At 39.8% G+C, this 24,588-nt stretch overlaps 1 protein-coding gene across 1 annotated transcript; it reads right to left on the bottom strand.

Annotated features, from left to right (window-relative positions):
• Positions 1-5,951: 5,951 nt before the first annotated feature.
• LOC134219116 (uncharacterized) lies at positions 5,952-24,083 on the bottom strand. The gene is made up of 5 exons (XM_062697807.1): positions 23,554-24,083; positions 13,826-14,200; positions 13,253-13,764; positions 12,547-13,194; positions 5,952-7,432 (listed from the first exon to the last, which is right to left on the bottom strand). The coding sequence occupies exons 1-5, from the start codon at positions 23,660-23,662 to the stop codon at positions 7,028-7,030; spliced, it is 2,049 nt and encodes a 682-aa protein (XP_062553791.1). The 5' UTR covers positions 23,663-24,083; the 3' UTR covers positions 5,952-7,027.
• Positions 24,084-24,588: the final 505 nt, after the last annotated feature.

Here is a 24,588-nt window from a genome sequence, read left to right as displayed (position 1 = left end):
GTCAAAAAGTTGGTGAACTGGTGGCTACGGGACAAATTTAAAGCACAAGGCATTCTTATAGTGCGCGTTCAGCTCAGGATACGGTACGAGCACATACTAGTTGACCTGGTATCTCTGGATATCTCCAAGGCCGTCAACAAGATTTCGACCCCTTCGTCCTCCAGCAGTTGAGTGAGTGGGAATTTTCCGGCAATATTCTTGCTTTTGTCCGGGATTTGTTCACATGGCTTTCCTTTCGAGCTCTTATCAGGAATCAATGCTCGAGGAAAGTCCTCAGAGGAGATTACCTCAGGGTTCCGTGCTAGCGGTGACAATATTCCTTGTCACCATGAACGGTGTACTTCGTTCGCTTCTTGCCAAAACTTCAATTTTCATATCTATGCCGACGATTTTATGCCGGTTATTATCGACGACACCTCATCCCGCATGCGGTTAAGGGGGGGGGGGGGGTTGTCTTGTGGCCCCGTGTTGTCTAATTTGCCATCGAACAAGTAAGTGCGTGTTTCAATCGATGCGAATATGATAAATTATCTATCTGGTGTTCGGTGGCTTATGTGCATGTATTGCGCTTTGCTCCGGTCGAAACAAGCGCGATCTTCAATGGTTTGCAGTAGCCATCGAGCAAGCGTTGTGCAGTGCGTGTTTTAGTCGTCGCGAAGTAGTTAAGATATCGAATCAGTCTTCCTTCGGGAAAATACGTTAGGCACGCGTTGCTTTTCCGTTTTTGTATCATCTTAAGTATGGTGTCGTTCAAATGAAATAATCAGTCGCTTACCAAGGCGGTTTCCAATATATTTCCTTCCCAAACAACATACTATTCCTTTCCAGTGCGCTCATAGAGATGCAGAGGATTCCTCGGTCTTTTGTAGCAATGAGTGTCGAACAAATTTTGCTCCCCTTATCCTAATTGACTGTGAGGACGTGACCGGCATCGTTATTGGTCTTGAATTAAAGAAACTCCGAAGCATGTAGGTACAATAGGGTGCCAATGAAAATCGACTTTTCGAATTTCAAAAACGGGTAGTGCTCAAAAGTTTCATCTCCTCGAAAAAAGTCCCTTTGCAAAATTTCAGCTCAATCGGACTTTGTTAAGTGTTTGACCAAAGCGGTCAAAGTTTGACTATTTTGAAACACGAAAAATGCCCAAGCCTCCCGGAATCCATAACTAAATCCACTCGCGTTTTCAAGGGCACATCATTCGAAACGGAAGGAACGCACGTACAACAGTCATTTTTATTATTTCACGCTTGCTGCGACGCAGCGTTCAAAGCAATTTTTCAGTTGGTCTAACCGGTTTTCTTTCAACACCAGCCAACGGAAATAATGCAAACCTATATTTCGGTGGCTTTTTTGAGTTTTTGAGATATAAATGGCCTGTAATAACAGTTTATTTTAAGTCACATGGCCCAAAACATCGTATCAACTGCAACGTAAGGCTTTTTCCGTCGATGACGAGTTCAATACACCCTTTTTGGTAGAATAATTGCTAATATTATTTAGTACTAGCAGACCCGACGAATTTCTTTTCGCCTCAAATTGGTTTATTCTCTGATTAGTTCTCGAGATATGCAGAAATTTTAGTTTTATTTGTATGGGAGCCCCCCTTTCCAAAGGAGGGAGTTGCCTCAAACCATCTTAAGAATCTTTCTCGGCCCCAAAAACCTCTGCATACAAATTTTCACGCCGATCAGTTCAGTAGTTTCCGAGTCTATAAGGTTCAGACAGACAGAAATTCTTTTTTGTGTATATAGAAGAAGAAGAAGAAGAAGATTATGTATATAGATTGCCTCAAGCCAGTTCAATTTATCCGGAGAGCAGCGCATCAAATCCAATGCAGTTCTTGTTCTACGGCCATCTTAGGACATCCCACTATGGGGGATCCCCATACAAGCGAGCGGTCAAAAATAAAATTGGACTTTTAAAGTGATTTTCCACTTAGTTTTAGCTGTGTATGGTCGAAATAGCATGAATATACAATTTCCACCCCCCCCCCCTTTGGGGATCGTCTATGAATTACGTAATTATTTTTTCATAGGTTCGATTAACGTGACAAAGCAAACCTATTTGGGAAGTTGAAATTTCGTGCGTTTTCTTAAGGAGAAGGAAGGGGCTGTACAAAACTAAGTTCAGCAATTTATGGACATTATGGCGGCGATCATGTTAAATGACATTAATTTCATGACATTCCGTGATATTTTTTGTTCTCACTCTCATGCCTCACAATTTGTATTTAGAACAATTTGTTTGACAAAGTACTAGGATCTGAAGGATCATAAAGCATTAAATGTTAATCAAATAATCAGAATTGAAAATAACTTTTGAAAAAGGGTATTAGCAAATTAGAAATCGCAATCCCATGACATTTTTACGTGTACAAGTTATTCAAAAATGAGATTAATATATTCTCAAAAATGTGGACATTCATTGTGGAATGTAAGAATGCTCCATTCTTCCGAAAAGCAAAATTCTTTTAATTTAAATAACAACACTATTTGAATTACTTTTGATTTGTTTTCATGATTTCTACAAGTTATATACAGCATCATTCTTTTTCTGTGTCAAGGTTTAAGTCTTCAATGATATTTTCTTCAATTCCATCAACGATGGAAGATGAGATAAATTCATCTAAAGTATTAGAAGATAAAGAACTTTTGAAAATCTTCAAATATTACAAAATTACGCATGGCATAAGAATAACTAAGTGAAAAATTTTTCCAACGTCTCCTCGTTATCCAAATCGAGCTTAAAATGGATCTGATTCATGTAAGGCACGAAGGAAAATGTCAACATTTGCCTCTCTTGATCATTTTCTTGCATTATGAGTTCTAAATTTCTTCAACTGTTTATATTGACTTTCCGCTGGTTGTTCAGCCAGTGAACCTCAAAGTGTAGATGAGTGAATAAATATTTCCCTACCATTAGCCAGACATTCATGAACACTAGCAGGAATTTCATACGCTCCGTTCTAACTAAGATATTGTTCGTCTTTACTTTTGCAATAAACATGTCGGGAATTATTGATTCCAGGAGATTTATAAATATTTACATATTATGAAATCTCATATTTAGTTCTCCATCAGTAGCTAATGAATAGCTCAGAAAATTAGGTTTAGAGAATGACTCAAACCACTCAAGCCCCAAACGCATTTCAGCGGAATGGCGACGGAAACGGTAAAATTTGACAGGAAATATATGAGCGAACTGTTAAATCCTTCCGTTACCGTTGTGCTGCATTGCATTGGGGGTTTTATTCATTTACTCCTTTGAAAAGTTAATTAAATGAGCTCAAATGGTTATAAATAAAGTCGAAGTTATTACCAATAAATGTATTTTGACCATACCCTTTGAGCGCATAGTTCAGTCTGACCCATTTTCAATAGGAAACGATGGGACTAGATTTCCGTCGAATGAAACTTGTTGCGAGAAAATCGGACACAAATAAGTGTCTAAATGGCGATTGCGTTCTTTTGCGCACATATACATACAGACGCGCATGCACACACATACAGACATCACCTCAATTCTTCGCGCTGAGTTAGTTGATATATACCACTAGGGGTCTCCGGGCCTTCTATCAAACATTCGTTTTTGGAATGAGCATTAACCTTGGAGTACGAGAGAGGCAAAACACGGTAAAAACAAATGAAAAAAAATCAGAGTGACTTAACTCTGTTAATTGCAAATACTGGCAAGAAATTCTTTCGGGACATTTTAGTCGAAGCTTTGTCCTTGATGTGTATCATAAAAGAACCTGGGGATTCCTTAGGAAAAAAAAGTTCTTCACTATCAAAGTTGAAAATATCGTCGCTTTTGGAAAAAATATTGCTTCCGCATTTTTTCAATTTTTTTCACAGTGTAACCATTAGTTTTTGCACACCATTTAAAAGCTTATACAATAACCTTTGTAATGATGTATTAACATTGAAGAAAAAACATTTAAAAATATTTCAATAAATAGTTGAAAATAAAATATTTTTTCAGAAAATTTGCTAACTTTTTTACCCATTTCTGACTTTGCCACCTTATATCTTTGGAACTAGTGCACCTAGAGACTTCAAATTCAGAATTTCTCTTAATTAGAGTATTGACAATGGAGAGAAAATATTTTAAAATAATTCGGAAGACATGACATTTTCGATTAATGACCGCCCGAAATCCTATAGTGCATCCGGACTTCCACTGAACAGCCGGTCCCAAGTAACAATTTCCATGCTTCTTGGATTTATCTAATTCTTATTGCGGACTTATGACAGCAATCACCAAGCTGATTGCTCAGTTTTATTGGCGGTCTTATTGCTATCAATAAACCTACCATAAATCTGCTGAAAAATGCTTCAAACGTCAAATGCCTATTGACCATATGAACAGATCTATGGTAGTGATGAAGAGCGTAATAATTCCAATTTTCAACGCTCGAATAAAGCTACAATTTTTGGTCATAATGTGGTCAAATGAATTACCCCCATAAGAATGTTTGTATTGCGAAGAGTTTATGACGGTGTTTTATAAAAGCAAAATTTTTCTGATCAAATTCCATGATGGCCATATTGAAAACGGAAAAGCATTTCGCAGTCAGTGAAATATATCACTGAAATGCATGATTTAACGAAATTTTCACCGCTTATCATACTTTTTCCGATAAATAATTTTATTAATTAATAGTTTGGGCAAAAATACTAATCGATTTAGTGGACATCCTAGATGTTGTTGTAATCAATATTTTCGATTTATTTCCCTGAACTACGTTATATAGCCGGCGCGTGGTGTTCAACCTTATTTTTTTTTCAACATTTGATCATAAAATCGGAAGCGCACTTCTTTTCAATGGTACTGAATCGAAAAAAAAACCTGAAATAAAATATTATTTTGTTGTCATCATCATAATTTTCATCAACAATCAATTTTGTTATTATTTTTCTGCAAAGATTTGTTTCTCTTTTTTTAATGCAACATTTTGACAGCTGCCGCAGCCAAATTCCCTTTTTTGCGGGTGGTTTAAAAAGGGTTTCTAAATGCTCTTATAATAGGTTTAAAGTGGTTATCTGGAGAGGGCCACTTGGCAATATCTTACTCTTGTAGTGGTCATCAGAAGGTTGTCGTGTATTACTTGGTTTTTTAAATCTTATAAATTGATCTTGAAAACCATTCTTAGAGCGGAATAAAACTTAAAATGTTACTTGGGGTACTTTTATCCGGTTCAGCCTCTTAAAAGGGCGATTTAAGTATGACGTCCACTACTTTTTGAGATTTCTAGACCCCTCTCTTTGCCCCTCTCCCTCCTCTGTTACGCTTATTTGTATACCTAGTATGTGTACTGTCACAAAATCTTAGAAACTCACCCTAAAACCTGTGTCGCCATTATTGAACAGCAATTTTCTTTGTCCGCGTGAATTTCTATCGATCTAATCGAGTTTTAGTCCAAATTTTTTTCTTTTATACGTGTTAAGCCCAATTTCAAACAGTTTACTATGTAGTCATTAATATCTGCTACGGAAGTTTCATAGGTTTCTAACCCTCTCCCCATCGATATTCACATAAATAAAGATAAGGAAAAAGAAAAAAAATCGGATTTCACAAGTCCTTCCAAAAAAATTGATTGGAACACTGGTGAATATTGTCCCCATTATTAAAATGAAGTCGTTCATCTGGTAAGTGAGAGAGAGGCTTCTTCTTCTTCTTCTTCTTATTGGCATTACATCCCCACACTGGGACAGAGCCGCCTCGTAGCTTAGTGTTCATTAAACACTTCCACAGTTATTAACCGCGAGGTTTCTAAGCCAAGTTACCCAGGGAAGTCGAGACAATTTCCAATCCGAAAATTGCCTAGACCGGCACCGGGAATCGAACCCAGCCACCCTCAGCATGGTTCTGCTTTGTGGCCGCGCGTCTTATCGCACGGCCAAGGAGGGCCCCTGTGAGAGGCTATTGTTGGGGGAACAATCTTCGCAATATGCAGACCATGGGTCTAAAGGCTTGCGTGTCAACCGATGTTAGCAAACTGCTAAATGATCGTAAATAAAAAAAAACTAGATACAATATATAGAGTACACAATAAATGAATCGCCTGCTTTGAGCGTGCTTACAGCGGCACACTAGGAGTTAACTTTCTGAAATCAGTATGGCGAAAGGCATCTAAGGTTTGATTTCTCAAAATTAAGCACCTTCATCGAAAAAATATTTGGTAGGCGTAGTAGCGGACACCATCCTTCATAACCGGTACCAAATAGTTTTTCATGAAAAGTTCCTTTTTTTAGAAAACCCACGTTAGATGTTTTTCGCCATACAAATTTCTGGCGGTTAACTCTTGCTGGATATTTTGCGCATATACTATAGCGCCTGGATGTGGCAGCGGCGGGTAGAAAATCAGCCACTGCCAATAATTCATTGCGATCTGTTCACTTTTTTTTAAATGGAAACATCATTCAAACTGTATAGCGTACTAATCTAAACATTCGATTGCTTATCCATTATAGAAGGGGTAGCAACAAATATATCATCTCCGGCACAGGCGGATAGCAATACTTTTATTTTATCAAATCTCTATCGTATTTTTTTCCTTATTTGGGAATTTACAATAGCTAGTTAAAACTGAAGAAAGCGAATAAAATATCGTTTTATCGGGATGTGCCAAAGCTGAATAACCTGCTGGGAACTTCTGTTTGTACCTTAAGGATAAGGTTTCCGAGTAGACTTGTACATTACCGAACGCGGAAATTTGGATAGCTTCAATCCTGATACTGGTTTGTAAAGGAATTATTCTAATATCGTAATTAGGTATGCTACAGTTACAATGCGTAAGTATGTGTCTAAATAGATAAGTTATGGTTCGTGGGTATAGATACAATAATAAATGTTCAAAAAGAAGTATTTGAACAAGTTTCTTCTGTATGTATATGTACAACTGTTTTTCAACTGTATCACATGTCAAAACTATTCAAAATATTCCCTACTTTGATATGCCCACTGTTTCAGCGTTAAACGCGCGCAAATTCTAAAGCCCTACTACTGGTTCACAAGAAACGCCATTTCAATTGCTGATTGTGCTGATGCAATCGCTTGCCTTCACGTGGTGGCTGCTGATGTCCACGCTGGACTCCCACGTATTTTTCAGATTGTTGCTGCTGATGAAGTTCAACGTTTGCTGGTCCAGATCGGACCCGGTGGAGCACTTTCTCGCGAGCAAGGGGGCCGAAACCAGCCCTCCGGCTGCCGAACTGTTAATGATCGACGGATTCGAGGCGCACAACAGTGGGATCGTGTCGGTGCAGATGCTGGCTTGGGTGGTCTCGTTGTCGGTTGCGTGACCACCGCTGCCGTTGGGGCCGTGTAGCATCGAGTCCGTACAGTCCAGGCCAGCCTTTTCGTTGGATTCCTCCGAACCGGCACTGACGAACGGGCAGATGCTGGATGATCGGACCAGCATGCACCAGTTCTGGTTGGAGAAATAAAAAAAAAACAATTGATTGATTTTAGTCAAAAAGTGTATATCTCTATAAAATAGTAGGAGGAGGCCAAAACGATTGGTAGCGATGATGTAATAAAGTAAAAACCCAACTTAATTCACTTGTCATAAGACGACTTCGTACTATCCCATTTAATTCCATTACTTGATTGTACATTTGACAGATACATATTTCGACCCAATAGGGCCGGCTTCCCAAGCAACCAAAAGTTCGGATAACAGTACATTTCTGGCTTAATCAGCTCCAAGAGGAATCCTGAATAGAATTCTATTCAGCTCACTTTTTAAGTAGTTAACCGAACTATCAAGTTCAAATTAAGTTATTTTCAAGCTTCTAAAGCTTTTTTTTTGTGTCTTTATTAAAGTGATTTTTCAACATATGAAGAGTTCATCACTATGCTTCTAAAGTGGCTATCAAAGTTCACAAAAAGTACGGTGAGAGTCCTGTATAGCATGCTATTCTGCTAGACAATGAACTTAAAGTGTACTTCACAAAATAATGTACAAAACGATGTACTGGAAGAAGCATTTTAATTTTTTTTTTCAATGATTGTTCGCTAGAATGTAGATGCTGTTCTTATTTAGGATGCGGAACTCCACGTGACGATGCGGCTACCACAAGTATTGAACTCCAGTACTCCTCTTATAATCTGGGGTGCGTACCACTGCTCCATACGAACGACATGTAATGTGGCAAAATTTTCCTTCATAAGTTGATTTCATATATGACACTTGTCTCAAAGTTTACCATAAGTTCAATTAGGATAAAATGTGTACTAGAAAGTTCGTATAATGCCAAGGTGGCACTAAATGTGAACTTTATGTCACAAAAAGTTCATACCGAACTGATTCTGAATTTGAAAGTTTACAAAAAGTTCGTATGGAGCTTGATTCTGAACTTTAAAGTTTATAAAAAGTTCATGTAGACCTGATTGGCGGCTTTGAACAGTTTGACTTTGTTTTGTTTTTGTAACAGTGTGCCTATGTTCAAGTTCCTAAAAAAAAATGGAGTACTTTTGTGCTGACAACAAGTTCGGTTTGTGCTATCGTGGAACTTGATGTTAGAAGTTCGGAACAAGTTCCAAAGCACCGTGGTGTGAACTTTAGAGTTCGGAATAATATTGATTTTCAAGCTGGATTAGAAGTACGGTTAGTACTTGAACTGAACTTCTTGTTAGAAGTTCGGAACAATAATTGAAGTAGCATAACGTGAACTTTAAAGTTCAGATGAAGAGAATAAGCAACTTTTTTGAACTTTCAAGTTTATTAATAGTATTAATTGATAGTTAAGTTCGGTTTATGAACAATGGAGCTATATTCGAACTAAATGTGAACTTCTTAGTTCAATCCTCAAGTTTAATTCGAACTTTTAGTTGCTTGGGACGTGTCTCCTACTAGTCTTATACTTAGCTTATACTTAGCTTATACTATTTTCACTAGGCGTAGGTACTATTTAAGTATATTTACTAATTCTACTACAGTGCTAGAAGTAAGCTTGTTACGCTTAATGCTTAGGTAAAAACTTGAAAAGCCAGGAGCTACCAGTTTCTTGATCTTTATTTAACAACCGCGTTTGCACCTGTCGGTAGATTTCCAAGCTCTCGGCAGCATCAAGTTTCCAACAATTAATTTTATAAACCCCCGCCTTTTTCCACAATTTACTCTGTTTTTTTTCATAGAGGCAACAAAGTCGTAAATTGATTGCTTCTACTGGAGAAAACTAAATCGATGCGGAATTTACTTAGTCGATGGCGTAGCTGGTTGGTGATGGTAGAGGTGTCTTAAATTTATCGACTATACTTCGATTAATCGATTCATTGTGACGTCAACTACCTGGACCAATGCTCTTTTCTTGTTTAGCAGGAAAGTCGATGAACCATTTTGTCCGCCGAGATATTCTTGGCAAATACTCAAAGATCCTAAGTTTCCAATACGAGTCAGTCAAGTTTGTGAATCATCTCTCAACTTCCTCTTAACGCCTTTCTGTCATCTGTGCTTTAACTGGTTGCCGAACTCCACTGGAGCTGAGCATCAACAAATGATTTAGTGTTAGAGATTTTTGGCTTTCGTTGTCCAGTGGAAAAAAGGTTAGTGGAGGTGAGTCCACCATATGCTCCGCCTCCGCCATTGTCAGGAAAGATTCATCGTCCATCTTGCGTGACTCAGGTAATGTTCCAAGAGCTGTCTTGACGGAACGGACCATCCGCTCCCAACATCCACCCATATGCGGGGCTGCCGGTGGAATTAACTGCCATTATGTCTGGGCGTCGCGATAAATCGTCGAACCGCCTTCTTACACGATTCGGTTGTGAAAGAGTGAACCACGGGCACGCGTATATCGACGAGCATCTGACTGCATCCAGGAGATCACGGTACTAGAGTCACTCCAAAAGTACGTACGCCTAATCTTCATGGAATATCCCCGCAACTTCGACGTCGTAGCGCTGCAGGAAATCTGCTGGACAGGACGGAAAGTGTGGAAAAGTGGACATCGAGCGGCTACCTTCTACCAAAGCTGTGGCACCACCAACGAGCTGGGAACCGGGTTGATAGTGTTGGGCAAGATGCACCAACGCCTGATTGGGTGGCAGCCAATCAACGCAAGTATGTACAAGCTGAGGATAAAAGGCCGTTTCTTCAACTATAGCATCATTGACGTGTACTGCCCACACGAAGGGTACCCGATGACGAAAAGATGCGTTCTATGCACAGCTGAAGCAGACATACGATGGATATGTCCACTGCGGGACGTCAAAATCATCATTGGTGACATGAACGCTCAGGTAGGTAGGGAGGAAATGTATAGACCGCTTAGTCTGCATTCCGTAGCAAACGACGATGCATAAACTTTGCAGCCTCCAGCGGAATGGTAGTCCGAAGCTCTTTCTTCCCTCGCAAGAATATCTACATGGAAATCACCTAAGGGGCCTTTCACAAATTACGTAATGCTGTAGGGGGTGGGAGGGGGTTCAGCCGAGCGCTACGATCCATAAAAAATATAAACCTTTTGTATAAAAAAAGTGTTACGAGGGGGAGGGTGGGGATCCAAAATCATTAAATTTAGCGTTACGTAATTTTAGAAAAAAAAACCCCTAATCAAGAAATGGAAAACCAAATCTAGCACGTTCTAATCGACGGTAAATTATTCTCCGACATCACGTCCGCACTTACCGCAATGCGAATATTGAATCCGACCACTACCTCGTTGCAGTATGTCTGCGCTCAAAACTCTAGACGGTGTACAACACGCGTCGAAGTTGAATGCCGCGGATTAATATTGGGCGGTTTCAAGACAGTAGACTAGCCCAATACTACGCGCAACAGCTGAAAGTGACACTCCCAACAGAAGAGCAGCTAGGTAGGTGCAGCGTCTCTCGAAGATGGCTGGAGAGTTATTCGATCCGCCTTCGGAAGCACCACAACCTAGGACAGTGCCCCTAGATCAGAGAAACGCCTGGTATAAGGGTGAATGTGAGCAGTTAGTGGAGGAGAAAAATGTAGCATGGATGCTGTAACACCGTGCGAGAGCACGATACAAACTGGCGCGGAACAGACAAAACTTGATTTCCGAAGGAAGAAGCGTCAGCAGGAAGAGCGAGACCATGAAAAGACGTAGCAAATGTACCAAAGTACATGATAAGAAGAGGCTCATATTAGAGGACAATGGCACCCACTATGAGTTTTATCGGTGGTGACGAAAGGTGGTTGAAGAATTCGTGTACTTGGACTCACTAGTGACCTTCGATAACGATACCAGCAGAGAAATTTGAAGACGCATTATGACAGGAAATAGTACGTATCGACTCCGCAAAATGCTTCAATCAAATAGAGTTCGACGCCGTACCCAACTGACTATCTACAAAATGCTCATTAGACCGATAGTCTACGGACACGAGACCTGGACAATGCTAGTGGAAGACCAGCGTAGTACAGATGAAAGACAGTACATGGAGGAGGCGAATGAACCACGAGTTGCAATAGCTGTTGGGAGAATCATCCATCGTTTACATCGCGAAAATCAGAAAACTATCTAAACCAGCGGTTCTCAACCTTCAAACTTTTGCATTCATTGAGGTACCCCCTCTTGAAAGTAGGCTTCCAAGCCTCATGAAAGAATAATTCCGATCACTTTGTAGAGAAGCATTCGAGCCTTTTGAAAGGAGCTTCTGAATCTGTTGAAAGTAGGCTTCGCCATTCCTTGATAAGAGGCTTGTAAGCCTCTTGTAGCGAGGTTTTCGAGCCACTTGAATAACGGATTTCGAGCAAAAGGAGGCTTCCTTTGCATCTTTGAAGGATGCCTCTGAGCCTCTTGAAAGACTGCTTCCAAGCCTCTTGAAAGAAGAATTCCGAGCTTTTCAAAAACCTCCCCGAGGCTCTTGAAAGGGGGCTTCAATTCACTTGAAGGTAGGCTTTCGAGCCTCTTGAAAGGAGCCTTCCGGCTCTCGGTCCTCTTAAAGGAGACTTCCGAGTCATTTGAAAGTAAGGTTCCGGGCCTCTTAAAACGAGACTTCCGGAGACTCTTGAAAGCAGGCTTCCAAGCCTCTTCAAAGAATAATTGCGAGCCCTTTGAAGGGAGGCTTCTGAGCCTTTTGATAGGAGCTTCTGAATCTCTTGAAAGAAGGTTTCCGCATCTTTTGATAAGAAACTGCTGAGCCTTTGAATGGCGGTTTTCGAGCCACTTAAAAGGAGGCTTCCAGGGCTTGGATGAATGAAGCAATGGCGATGAGGACCGATGCTTCAGCGCCAGATTTAATCCCGAGGAAGGAATCTTCATGAGAGTACAGTTTCAAAGTGCTTAGTGAAGAACGCTTCCTCGCTCCATATGGCACTGCTGGAGCGTGTCCCCTGAGCCGATCGTTTTGATATCTGATATGTAGTTTCAAACATAGTGCATTTTTTGTACGGATATGAAATATCATTATTTCATTAAAATCATCGACGATGTTTTTTTAAGCATATCATCGCAATGTCTCGTATTTGACAGATCCTTGGCTTGATTGGCATACGATTTTCCTATGAAAGTAACAGTTGTTTCTTATCCCAATTCTGACAGCTACTTTATTAATACGAAATAAATAACTCACCAAAATATTCAAGCAGATGGCAAAGATGACGGGCATCACACACGAGTGCATATTTTCCAGCGCGATCACGCTGAGGAACCAGCAGATCGAAAAGATCGGCTGAAAGAAAAGTCCAAACTTGATCGCACGCTTGAACTCGGTAAAGTCCTGTAAGTCGGACGCCATACTGGGCGTCGAAAGTTCAGCCAACGACAGTTGACCCAAATCAATCCGGGTGTCGTAGCACTCGAGGGACTTTTTGAACCCGCTAACGCTGAATCCGTGCCCGACGGTGGTTTGCTGTGGCAGTGTTACGACAGATTGGCGACTTTCCTGTGTTTGGTCGGCGTACTCTTGGCAACATTTTTCCTTCAGTTCGAGTTGCGGGTAACTATTGCTACGGTTGGCCAGATGTACTTGCATTGAAGGTAACCTCGGAAACATTATGTCGTTGCACTTGGAAGTGCTCTCTATTATGCTCTCGATACTTTCACACAGTATCGCTGTTTGCTTGCTGGAGATTTTCTTCAGACTTATCGTACCCAGTACTGTAGTCAGGATTATGAGAAACGAGATCGGGATCATGAAGCTCACGATCATTCCTTTCTGGATTGACATCCAGCAGTAGCGGTGTACCTCGAATGTGTCGATCGATGAAGCATATGAAAACTAGAAATAAAGAGTAACATTTTTTGATCATGAATCGTAGATGCCACAAAAATCTTACCAAAACGTATACTGCCGGAACACCATAACCCATCAGATAGTTATACTTAAGTCTGGGCCCACACTCGTTCACAATCAAATCGTAGATTACGTAGATGTAGATGAAGCACCAAATGCTCGTGCTCAAGTGTAGATAATGCAGAACGATGGCGATCAGTTCGCACTTGATCGCATTGCGAGTGGCCTGCACTCCAAGCACGAAGGAAAAATTGGACGCCGCCAAGGTCAGTAACAAGTTCAGACAGATCGGATAGAATGTGTTGAAGTGTCGTGGGCGGCGATTCCGCAGGAACAAAATTATTGCCGTTAATATTTGGGGCGCCAATGCGAATACGGCCCCTATCACAATTACGTTTCCGCCCAGATCCTTCCGGAGCGTCCCGTTCGTGCCGTAATAGATGTACATTATGTTGTCGATGAAGTCGTGTCCCTTCATATCGTTATTCAGGCTGTCGAACGAACCGTCATCGTCGATGCGTGCTTGGGGACTCTTACGGAGAGATTTTCCGGAATCTGAGAAGTGGAATTTTTTTAATATGATCTTCTGCCGTGTATTTGATCTGAATGTACTTACAAACTTTGATCACATTCTCCTCTCCTGGAAATCGATTCCGCTTCATGGTACTTTTGTTCAGGAACGTTGCATAGATGTGATCTGGATCGGGATAGATGTCCGGTGGTCGAGTGACTTCCGTTTCCTGCGATGAAACACTGGAGCTGCTACTGCTCTCCGGTAGTTCCATGGCTAGACGGAGCGATGGAATGCGGTATCCCAACCCGGCAAGACCGTCCTCGTACTCTCGGTTGTACGCTTTCCGTGATGGTTCGGCGTCGTAGTCGTAGAAAATGGGCTCCATTATGTCAGCTGCCGGGCGTGTATAATTGATGAAGTCATTGATGTACCGGGCCTCGTAGTTATTGTACTTGAGATGAGCTGCAGTTACTTCACCTGAAAGAAATAATTTTTTCAATGTTTCGATATTTTGTATTTTTTCTATAACTTTTTGCCTTTCTCGTACACCAAGGTGCAACGAAAAGGCTATATATTCACTTCCAAGACGATTTTGTGATAGAAGGCCCGGAGACCCATAGTGTTATATACCAATCGACTCAGCTCGACGAATTGAGATGATGTCTGTCTGTATGTGTGTGTGTGCGTGTGTGTATGTATGTGCGCAAAATAAAACTCACTCATCTTTTAGGCACTTATCTTGATCCGATTTGATTGCATTCGACGAGGAATTCTGTCCCATTGTTTCCTATTAAAAATTGGCCAGATTGGACTATGGGATCAAAAGTTATGGCCAAAATACGATTCACGGTGTGTTTGTCCGAAGAGGCTTATTTTCAAAAAATCAGTATCTCTAAAACACTCACTACACGAAAGTATAGGTTTTCCTCTTTCACGTAGGTGCATTTTCAAAATGTTCTATCGGGGGTCATTTTTCCATACATTTTTGAGGGGGTTAAATCGGCTATCATTTGAGATTTCTATGGATTTTGCACTAAAAATAGTGAAAAAATAAAATTTGTTCTAGATCCCCCGATAGAACATTTTAGTTTACCCACTATATGAAAGAGGAGAGCCTATACTTTCGCGTGGTGGGTGTTTCGGAGATACTGATTTTTGAAAAATAATATCTCCCCATAGAGACACCGTGCGATTCCTATACAAAAACACGCTAAGAAAATCTTACTCGGCACTTCATCACATAGCTCCTATTTCCATCCCATCAAAAACAAAGCAATGATAAGGAATTTGGTTTGTTTCTCATTTTTGTGATTTTTTCAGCAGTGAGCACGCGTGTTAGCAAAAAAAAGCGACGAGATTGGTGATGATGTGTTTTGCGATGAGATGAATATATGTTCAGTGAGATGGAAAACGGAACAGTTCCCCTATATAATGCACGAGAAAGGCACAAGCACCGCTAGGTGGATGAATCAGGATTAAGTTGCATTTCTGTCCATATCAAGATGAATATTAGAACGATCGCGCGTTCATACGAAATTATTTGTTCTACCTTGTGCGGCAGGTAAATAAATTAAGTTGTGCACGTTTGGTCGTATTTGTGGTTAGCAAGCCGGTTCGATAGAAAGGAAAGTGAGTAGAATATTTTAAATGTGCATAATTATATCCCATCCCAAAAACCGCTACGTGAACATCGGTCCTTACAGAATCAAATATTGGTGTACGAGAAATTTAGAAAGAAAATCATCAGAGATCAGTTTAAAAGTTTTGAAAGGAAAAAATTTAGTTCAATGCGAATAAATATGAATTATGAAACAATAATTGGAATGGAAAACGATTAACTTCCATTCGTCCTACTTCATGCGAGTTTTCGAACGACAACTGGGTTACGATTGAATCAGTTCCACTACTCCTAACAATCCGATCCATATTCCCGATACATAACTTGAGACAAAGGAAGCCTGCACTCATGTTTAATGGTCCATTTTGGAAACAGCTCAATAACATAAAATGATTATTGCAAAAACATTCACTCTCGCCAATACCGACCGGAATAGTTGATGAACCAAAAAGTTTGATCAATCAATGAGACGGAAAAGGGTGCCGCACAAGCGAGGAGGTGACAAAGTTTTATATCGAACGACCCGGGAGGGAAGGGTGGAAAAATTGTGCAACGACATATATCCGAGAAAGCAAAACCAATGTGTAGTACCGCCCTGCATATGTCGAAATAATAAAGGAAGTAGAAGCTACTGAATTCAAGTGGATGTTCGTGTTGAAGCCAAGTGGTTGGTTGTGCTTTTTTTCTGATTTTATGTAGAAGGAAAGAATTACGGTTCTAGTCTCAAGTGACAAACTAAATAGTGATAAGGGTAGCATTTGAAATTTGATGTAATAGTCACTAGTCGTACTACTCAGGAAATATCAGCATGTACTTGCCAAAAAAATTTAATAATCAGATTCAATACCGGGCTTCCTAAAAGTCTTCTTCCGGGCTTTCTAATGATAAATAATGGAACCCAGTTTTACATAGAAGCAGTGTCAAATAAGCTATAGAACAAATGTCGTTTTATTGAGTTTAAGTAACCTAACTTGAAGAAAAAGCGACTTGAAGTTTCGAAAAGTGTGAATCAGCCAAGGACTGACAACCTGATTATTGACGTTTTTAGATGTTTTATTAAATTTAATTTATTTGATAATAAAGAAATCATGGTATTGGGAAATACTACAAAATTTCAGAGTATTTTGAAAAAAATGGGGTCCTGTTGATGATGATTCTAGCTATTTTTTATATTCCGCAATATCGCTGTTTTGAGAACCCCACTCGCTCGAGGGCTTTAGTTTTTAACTGGCTGGGGATTAGTGATTATTCTATATAAGGTTTAAACTAACAGCAAAGTTTGAAATCAAAATTTGATGTTATGATGTCAATTATTTCATTACTCTAGTTGATCTCCTTTTTCATGGATTAACACAGCAGAAATGGGAGCATATTTTTATACTGTGGAATTAAACTGAAAACAAATTTTGCTGTCAATGAAATCAACATGATTACTATGTTTGGAATCATGAGATTCTTAACTTGATATCAAAATGAGATTATTCTTATGAGCATTCAAAACAACAACAGCATATTTTGTTTGCAGGTTGCTTTTAATATTCGCAAATAACTCATTTTAGATAATCGACAGCATAATTTGATGTAAAGCTGCTATCGTTATGATAACTGAGGAATACATATTGAAAACATGTTTCGATATCAATTTTTATTAGATAATAATTGACATCAAGTTTTGTTTTCAATATAATCTCAACAGCAGAGCCTAATGGAATTGATTTGCTTCTTTGATATGCAATAATGCCATTAATTCAAATCAAAGACTTGAATTATAACTAATTTTCTATTTTTTAGAAGGTATTCCTTTGACTTTCATACAAACTTTTCTGTCAGCTGTGTATTATTTACAATGATATGGAAATGCTAATATCATCTTCCAAACTTGGACGTACATGTTCATGATAGAATTTGAGGCGAAAGTATAGAATTGATAGTTCCGTTAGGATACGGCAGGCATGAAGAATGTTTTTACAGAAGTCGATTTCATGCCTGCCGTATCCTAACGGAACTATCAATTCTATACTTTCGCCTCTAATTCTATCATGAACATGTACGTCCAAGTTTGGAAGATGATATTAGCATTTCCATATCATTGTAAATCGTTTAACTTCACGTAGAAGTAACACACACGAAATCATTAATTTAGTGTGTATTATTATTTTATTTTTTTTAAAATTATGCAGTGATGATGTTGATAGTATTTTCAAATAATGAACTACTGTAAAAATAGTTTTTAATATCACCGTTGATGTTGCACGTGAATATTTTGAATTCATTTGTAGATATATGACATAATTATGCTACGTTTCGGCTATGCAGTCTCAGTAATCAAACGATAATTAAAGTCAAAATTATCTTTTGATTACTGAGACTGCATAGCCGAAACGTAGCATAATTACCCTGATCAATCGAACTCCTATCATAATCGTTTATGACATAAAACAGATTAGTGGTTTCCTGAGACACTAAAGAGATGTACATATTTTTGAGAAACAGAACAGATTCCTGGAACACAAATACTTAAATCTGATATTTGATTTTGAAAATCGAAAAACACCGCAGCAACACCTATAAATTCTAAATTATCTCCTGATTTTATATTTAGAATATTTTCGGCCCTTGAAGTTTAAGCTACTACATACTTCTAAACTTCAATTATTTATCTGGAATGCCAATGTATATGTATGCTTATTTAATTCATTAAATAATATGTACAACGGCGTTCTATAGATCCAAATATGGTATCAGAAATCCCCTGTGGTTCTTTTGGAATTCTTTTTGTATCTTCAGCACTACTTTTCATAAAATCCAGATTTTTTCTATAATCTGTATTAAAGAGATTTTCAACCCGAGGAACAAATCTAGAAATCTTCCAAACTATTTCACAATTTAGAAAATACACAACTTTGCAAAAAGTGTCTCTAACCCGGTAAGTCTTCGATTTGAATTATCGGCATATCAATCAAGTATCAACGCAGCAGAGCGAAATCAGTATCACAAATATCTTATCTAAGTCTTTTAGAAATACTGGAAAGCTTCTCGAAAGTTAGAATTTGGGAATATAAAGAATTTCAAAAAGATTACCAAAAAAAAACCGTTCAGACTAGCTTCGAACTATTGACGTCGCGATTGAGAGGCCTCAACTAATACCATCTATAATCACTTCGTTGCATGGTATGAAAAGTGTGGGCTACATACTGCTTTTTATTAATCACTTCTTCATTGATATTTGGTTAAATTTCTTCTACCTACCTAGTAGGGACCGATACCGATAATAAAGATAATAATAGTGATGTCGGATAGCATTCCGGTGCAAATGGTTCTCGACAACGATCTGACAGGCACAAAAATGGATGGAGGACGATTTGCGGACACTCCGTAGACTAGTTGGTGGCGACGTGCAGCCGTGGACCGAGCTGAATGGAGAAGATTTTTATGCACTGCATAGGCCACTCCGGCCTTAGCTTGGGCGAAGAAATAAGGTCCCTCTGGAGCACTCCATAATGATCCGAATGTAGCCAGTAAGGTCAATTGTCCTCTATAGAATCACCAGAGAATCATTCGTGAGAAGCCATGAGGGTAAAGCTGTCGTATGACATATTTTGGTACAGAAACGGAATTGTCAATACCTATAGGTTACGCCACGGCACTCTGTGAGGTTCCGGAAGTGACCAATGAATACCAGTAAATTATTTGTGTATAACCATGAATAAAGAGCTGTCTCAGGCCACGTTTTGCTCTAAAGATGGGAATATCCGCTTCTCCACGTTTCCCCAGGGTACTAAGGGATTCCGTCAGTGGCCAATGAGATCAATTGTCACTTATAACATCATCAAATGATAATTCGTAAGTAACCTTGAAGATAGAGCAGTCGCATGACATGTTTTAATGCAAAAATGAAAATGTCCATTCCTGTTCCCTTGGGGCACTTTGAGACGTTCCGGGAGTGGCCAATGAGTTGTTTTACACTTTACAGCCTTACCAAAAAATTATTTGTGAACATCCATGAAGATAGAGCTGTCGCACGATACGTTTGGTCTAAAGTAGGAAATGTCCTCTTTTACAGGTTCCCCCAGGGCACCATGTAATCTTCTGGAAGTGGCCAGTGAGGTCGTTCGTCGTCCTTTATGGAATCACCAGGAGATTTTTCATGAGATGAATCATGAAGATAGAGCAGTCGCATGACATGTTTGGGTCAACAAATGAAAATGTCCATTCCTGCAGGTCCCTCCGGGGTACTCCATGAGGTTCTGGAAGTGGCCAATGAGGCCTTACAGACTATTCAGAGGTGCCAGAAGATTATTTGTGAGAAATCGTGAAGAAAGAGCTGTCACATTACATATTTTGGGCTAAAAACTAAAATGTCCTCTTCTACGGCCTCCTCGGGGGCATTTGGGGACATTCTAAAGGCGCTTATAACCACTTCAAAAAGCTGAAAAATCCTTAATAGAACCGTAGTAGGGTAACGGTACCAATAGTGGAGGTATTAGTAGATCCACAAAAGAAAATATTTTTTAAAAATTGATAATTATTGGAAATTTATTGCTTTACTGACGTAATCTGAGAAAGTGACGTATACGCCATTTCCCAAAAATGGTGTTAACGAGTACTACTCATCGAGCTCTTTAACAGAAAAATGAAAAACATGTATGTTGTAAAATGGCTGTTACGTCACTTTTCCAGATTACGGCAGTTTATTATCTTAGTCAATAGATATACTAATAAATTTGCTAACAAAAATGAGATAGATGTCATTTAACTTCAACAATTACCAAATATTGTTTGCACCACAATGGGTACACTGTTCCTTTAGTGGCGGTAAACATTAATTTTGGTTCCTATAGTGGTGCTATCCATTGGTTTCTTATGAGACTCGCCACTATTGGTACAGTTGCACCACTATAGGTGCAAGGGAGTCAATTTTGTTAAGGAAAATATTTGTTTTCAATAGTTTTTCTAGCGAAATCTTAAGGTAAGTTGAATTTAGAAGGATATTTAAAGCACGACGCATCAACTGAAACCATCGTAAAGTGTATAAATATGATAAATCTCATTAAAACCCCACTACCTCCACTATTGGTGCTACCTCCACTAAGGGTACGGTTACCCTATAGCTTTGTTTTTGGTAAAAGTTCGAGAAGAGTTCCATATAAAAAAAATTAAGTTTTCATCAAAATACCCCAAATGCCATATCAGGGGGAACCCCAACGGAATCTGAAATAATTCCGAAACCAAACGGAATCTGGGCACCACTCTGAATAGAAACTGGGCCTTGTCTCAAAATTTCACATTGATCGGTTGAAAGCGAACAGAGTTATGATTTTTTCAATTTCCAAATTTGCCTTCTGGAAGAGCTTTTCCTTTTGGGTGTTAAATTATTCTCTCCATAAGTCAGTATCACAAGTATCTTATCTAAATCTTTTAGAAATACTGGAAAGCTTCTAGAAAGTTAGAGTTTGGAAATATAGAGAATTTCCTAAAGAATACCAGTAACAAAAAAATTCCCGTTCAAACTAGTTTCGAACTATTGACGTCACGATTGAGAGGCCCCAACCTATACCTCGCATCTATAGTCGCTTCGTTGCATGATGTGTGGAAAGCGTGCGTTACATGCTGCTTTTTATTAATCACGCCTTCATTGAAATTACGCAAATTCTTCACAGTCGGCGCTTTATTGGACTACTCCACTTCATGCACTGGTTTTTCTGGGCTTCCCGCCAATTGTCAATGGGGCGGATCGGCGTCGAGGCAAGCGGCGAAAAAAGCATCGTTGCGATCGTCGAATGATGCCGCCGGGGGAAGAACTCCTGGAACTTGCGGTAACTTGGACGGTTCCGGAGGTATTCCACCGGAGCCAGCAGGTGGCCGAGGCGGGAAGCTTGGACGGAGTCGCGTCACGGTGATTGTCGAATGTGGCGGAGGGTGATAGCCACGTGATCTTGACGTTTTCGGCGGTTTTCCGTAGAGGCCACAAGGAAGTCGGTCTGGATGGGGTCACGTTAACTGGACGCCGAAGATGGGCGGCGGCAAGGCGGGCCCGGAGAAGGTTGATTCCTAATGAAATTGGTGAATCAATCTTACACTTTAGCAAAGCGTTACTCGGGAAGGAATTCGTCACTTTATCGTTTTGATCTCACTCGCTTTATCGCTTTACATCACTTGGCTATCGGTGAGTTCAACACACGCTAACTTTCACCTACTCAGTGACTGAGTAAAATTGTATTGCTCTCTCTTTCTATCCCACGGAAATTTTACTCAATTTCCGTCAAAAGCGGGACACAAAACTATGAGTAATCCTGCTTTTGACGGAAATTGAGTAAAATTTCCATGGGAAGAAAAGAGATAGCAATACAGTTTTACTCAGTCACTGAGTATGTGAAAGTTAGAGTGCAGCACCTTTCCATCCAAAAAAAGGCTCTCTTCTTCCTTTCACCCATTCCTCTGCTCCATTTCAGTGGAGCTCGACACTCACTCGGAACACAGATAATTCATCGCACTTATGGTGCGCCTCGCGCATATATCGACTCCCCAGTGCCCATATGCATCCAATACAAATCGAAAGTTATAGCTCCAAAAATAAATTTTACAATGTATGTCACTATTTTCCCGTAATCGTGGACTACGCCGGTAACAATTGAATCTACGGAATTTCTCCGGAAAATTCTGTGGACTTCTAAATTTGAAAAGGCATGAAAAATTAAATATCAGCGGCGTGACAAATTATAAACGGCGGCGCACCGATGCAAAAATGTCGGCGGCGGCGGTGTGCCAAAAACTGTAGGCGCCAGCGCACACCTTTACTGACCACACGTCCCATGTGAGGTGATGTGAGGGTTATGGGCAAGCCAGAGTAAACGCGACGTGCGATGCGGCGCGACGCGACAGTGCAATTTGTCAGCCTGTTGATAATGATTGTTATTCTTTTACGTGAGTCGCCCCTTCCTTATGTGCTCGCCCACACATTCGGTCCCTCACTCTGTGGGGGGATTTCTTGTAATACCCCCTCTCCCATTCGCTTACACAACTTGTACATCACTCTCCTGACTATGTAATATTACTTGTTATTACCTCCTATTACTTGTAATACCCCCATCTAAAATATGTTTCCACTTTGTGCACCTTATGTGCATCCATTTGGGCCCGCCCACACTCCGCACATAACTTGTGCCTTAATGCTCACCTACCTGAACTTTGATACTGCCTACGGCTTTCATATTGACAGTTCGTAGCCCAGATAGTCCTCAATTAGTGCGGTAGTCACCCCGTTTTGCAACAGAGTGACACTACTTGCTTTGCATGTCTCCTATTTCTGAGGTGCCTCTCAACCCCCCGACACTCTTGCCAGGCATTGCGAGACTTTCGTGCAACTCGACACTCCTGCCAGACCAGACCAGAGTCTTGCTCAAGTTTCCCCTACTATAGTATATATGTAGGGGGAATGACGGCTTTAATTGGCCAATTGGCAGGTTTTGTTCTATTATTGGCAGGGGGTTTTTATGACTGACTAGGCTCAAATTTGGCCTAAACATTCTTTGATATCAAAGAATATTGTGGCCAAATTTCATAGAATTTGGTCGACAAAAACCCCCTGCCAATAATAGAACAAAACCTGCCAAAGCCGTCTTTCCCCCTACTATAGTTTAATAGTAAATAGCATTTAAAATTTTAGAATCTAGGTGCCACCAAAAATATAAATTGTCGAACAACCTACCCTATGATGGCTTCCTAATTTGAAGAATCTCTCGTCTCACAATTCATTTCGCTAATGCATAGAGAGTATATACAACTTTATACCCGTAATAAATTGAATCCAGACACATCAACTAATGTTTGACAATCCCAAAGGGACACACAAGCTACGAATATAATCCGATCTCCTTTGGTTTCATTAAATCACTTTACTGCCATCATAGGCATTGGGGCAATTATGCTTACCAATTTATCATATATCAAGTGAAATTAACGATTTTGGTGTTTTGTGCCAAAATTTGTCATGAATACTTTTTCTATATCATAACAAGTATCAACAAACACAATTGTGACAAAGTCGTCTATAGGATAAAATGAGTTTGATGAAAAAAAAAACCTTTCATAAATTTATCACATTATGAGAAGTAAAACTCGGCGAATCGTATCAAGTTTGTTCCATACCATGTAATCCTTTGTTCGCAATTGTTTGAATAGGGACTTAGCATAAACCCCTGAATGCACTTACGATCCTGATGCAGTCCGAGGACGAGCCAGATGAGTAACAGGCTGCTGGAGGTGAATGCCTGCTTTGGTATGCTGATGAGTGTGCTTCGTTGCCTGCTGGGTATTGCCATTTTGGATAACGCTCACTAAATATGCAGAGGTGCACTTCGAAATGGTAATTTTGTTCTTCTTTTATTGCTTGTATTTTAGCAAATAATGATTCAATCAAGCCTTTTCACGTATTGCACTCAAAACCACGGCGAATGAAAATTATTCACAGCTAATGAACAAATGGAACATAAACCTTGCCATCACAGTCTCACTTGTAACACAACACTCTTTTACCAAGCGTAAAACCTAATTTTGCTTTGGTTGCTGGAAGACGTATTATTGTTCATAACACTTACAACAATATTGGCTTATAATAGTAGTTATCACTTATATGCTTAAATTTTGCATCTCGAGGTTGCCAAGCGGCGGAAAAACCAAGCAAAATGCAATGAATGCGATGAAAATTTTCCGACGGCACAACGATGTGCACACCTGCGACGAGGTCCTTTACCGTACGAATTTTGCAACCAGTATGCGAGGTAAAATAGTATGCCACTGAGTTTTCCATTACCGGAGTGCCTAAAAGGATAACGAGAGAACAGCCGCATTTCCCACAAGAGACGTTTCGGGAGGTACGAGTCTGCATGCATGTTGATGGTGGAATAAATACACAGAGAAAGAGCGAAAATGTTTTCCATGCGGCTCTCCATGTGGGTGTCATGTGACAATAGCATAGCATTGGTTTTATCACTCTCTCATTTACTTTTAGCACGCTGTAAGGAGCTTTTTGTTATCAATGTAAAATCAGAGGGAAGTCGTAACATAATGAACCAGCGGATCTTTTTTGGGAAGTTTTACGGAAAACATCAGAAGGTTAAAAATATATTGTGAAATGGAATTCTATATTTCGTAATGGCGAATATATTTAAAAAGGATTTATTTCGCGTGCTATCTGTTGTTCATTTCTATCTAAATCCTCAACAAGCGCCAGAAAAATGAAGAGCTG

This window comes from Armigeres subalbatus, chromosome 3 (assembly GCF_024139115.2).
Source record: "Armigeres subalbatus isolate Guangzhou_Male chromosome 3, GZ_Asu_2, whole genome shotgun sequence".
In the NCBI taxonomy this organism is placed as follows: domain Eukaryota; kingdom Metazoa; phylum Arthropoda; class Insecta; order Diptera; family Culicidae; genus Armigeres; species Armigeres subalbatus.
This window is presented reverse-complemented; position numbering and strand designations above follow the sequence as displayed.

Excerpts from the sequence above, each read along its gene's own strand:
- LOC134219116 (XM_062697807.1), bottom strand. The coding sequence starts at position 23,662 with ATGGCAATACCCAGCAGGCAACGAAGCACACTCATCAGCATACCAAAG. Across the intron at positions 13,195-13,252 it reads TTCCGGCAGTATACGTTTTG|TTTTCATATGCTTCATCGAT; the intron begins GTAAGATTTTTG and ends CTTTATTTCTAG. Across the intron at positions 7,433-12,546 it reads CCATCTGCTTGAATATTTTG|AACTGGTGCATGCTGGTCCG; the intron begins GTGAGTTATTTA and ends TTCTCCAACCAG.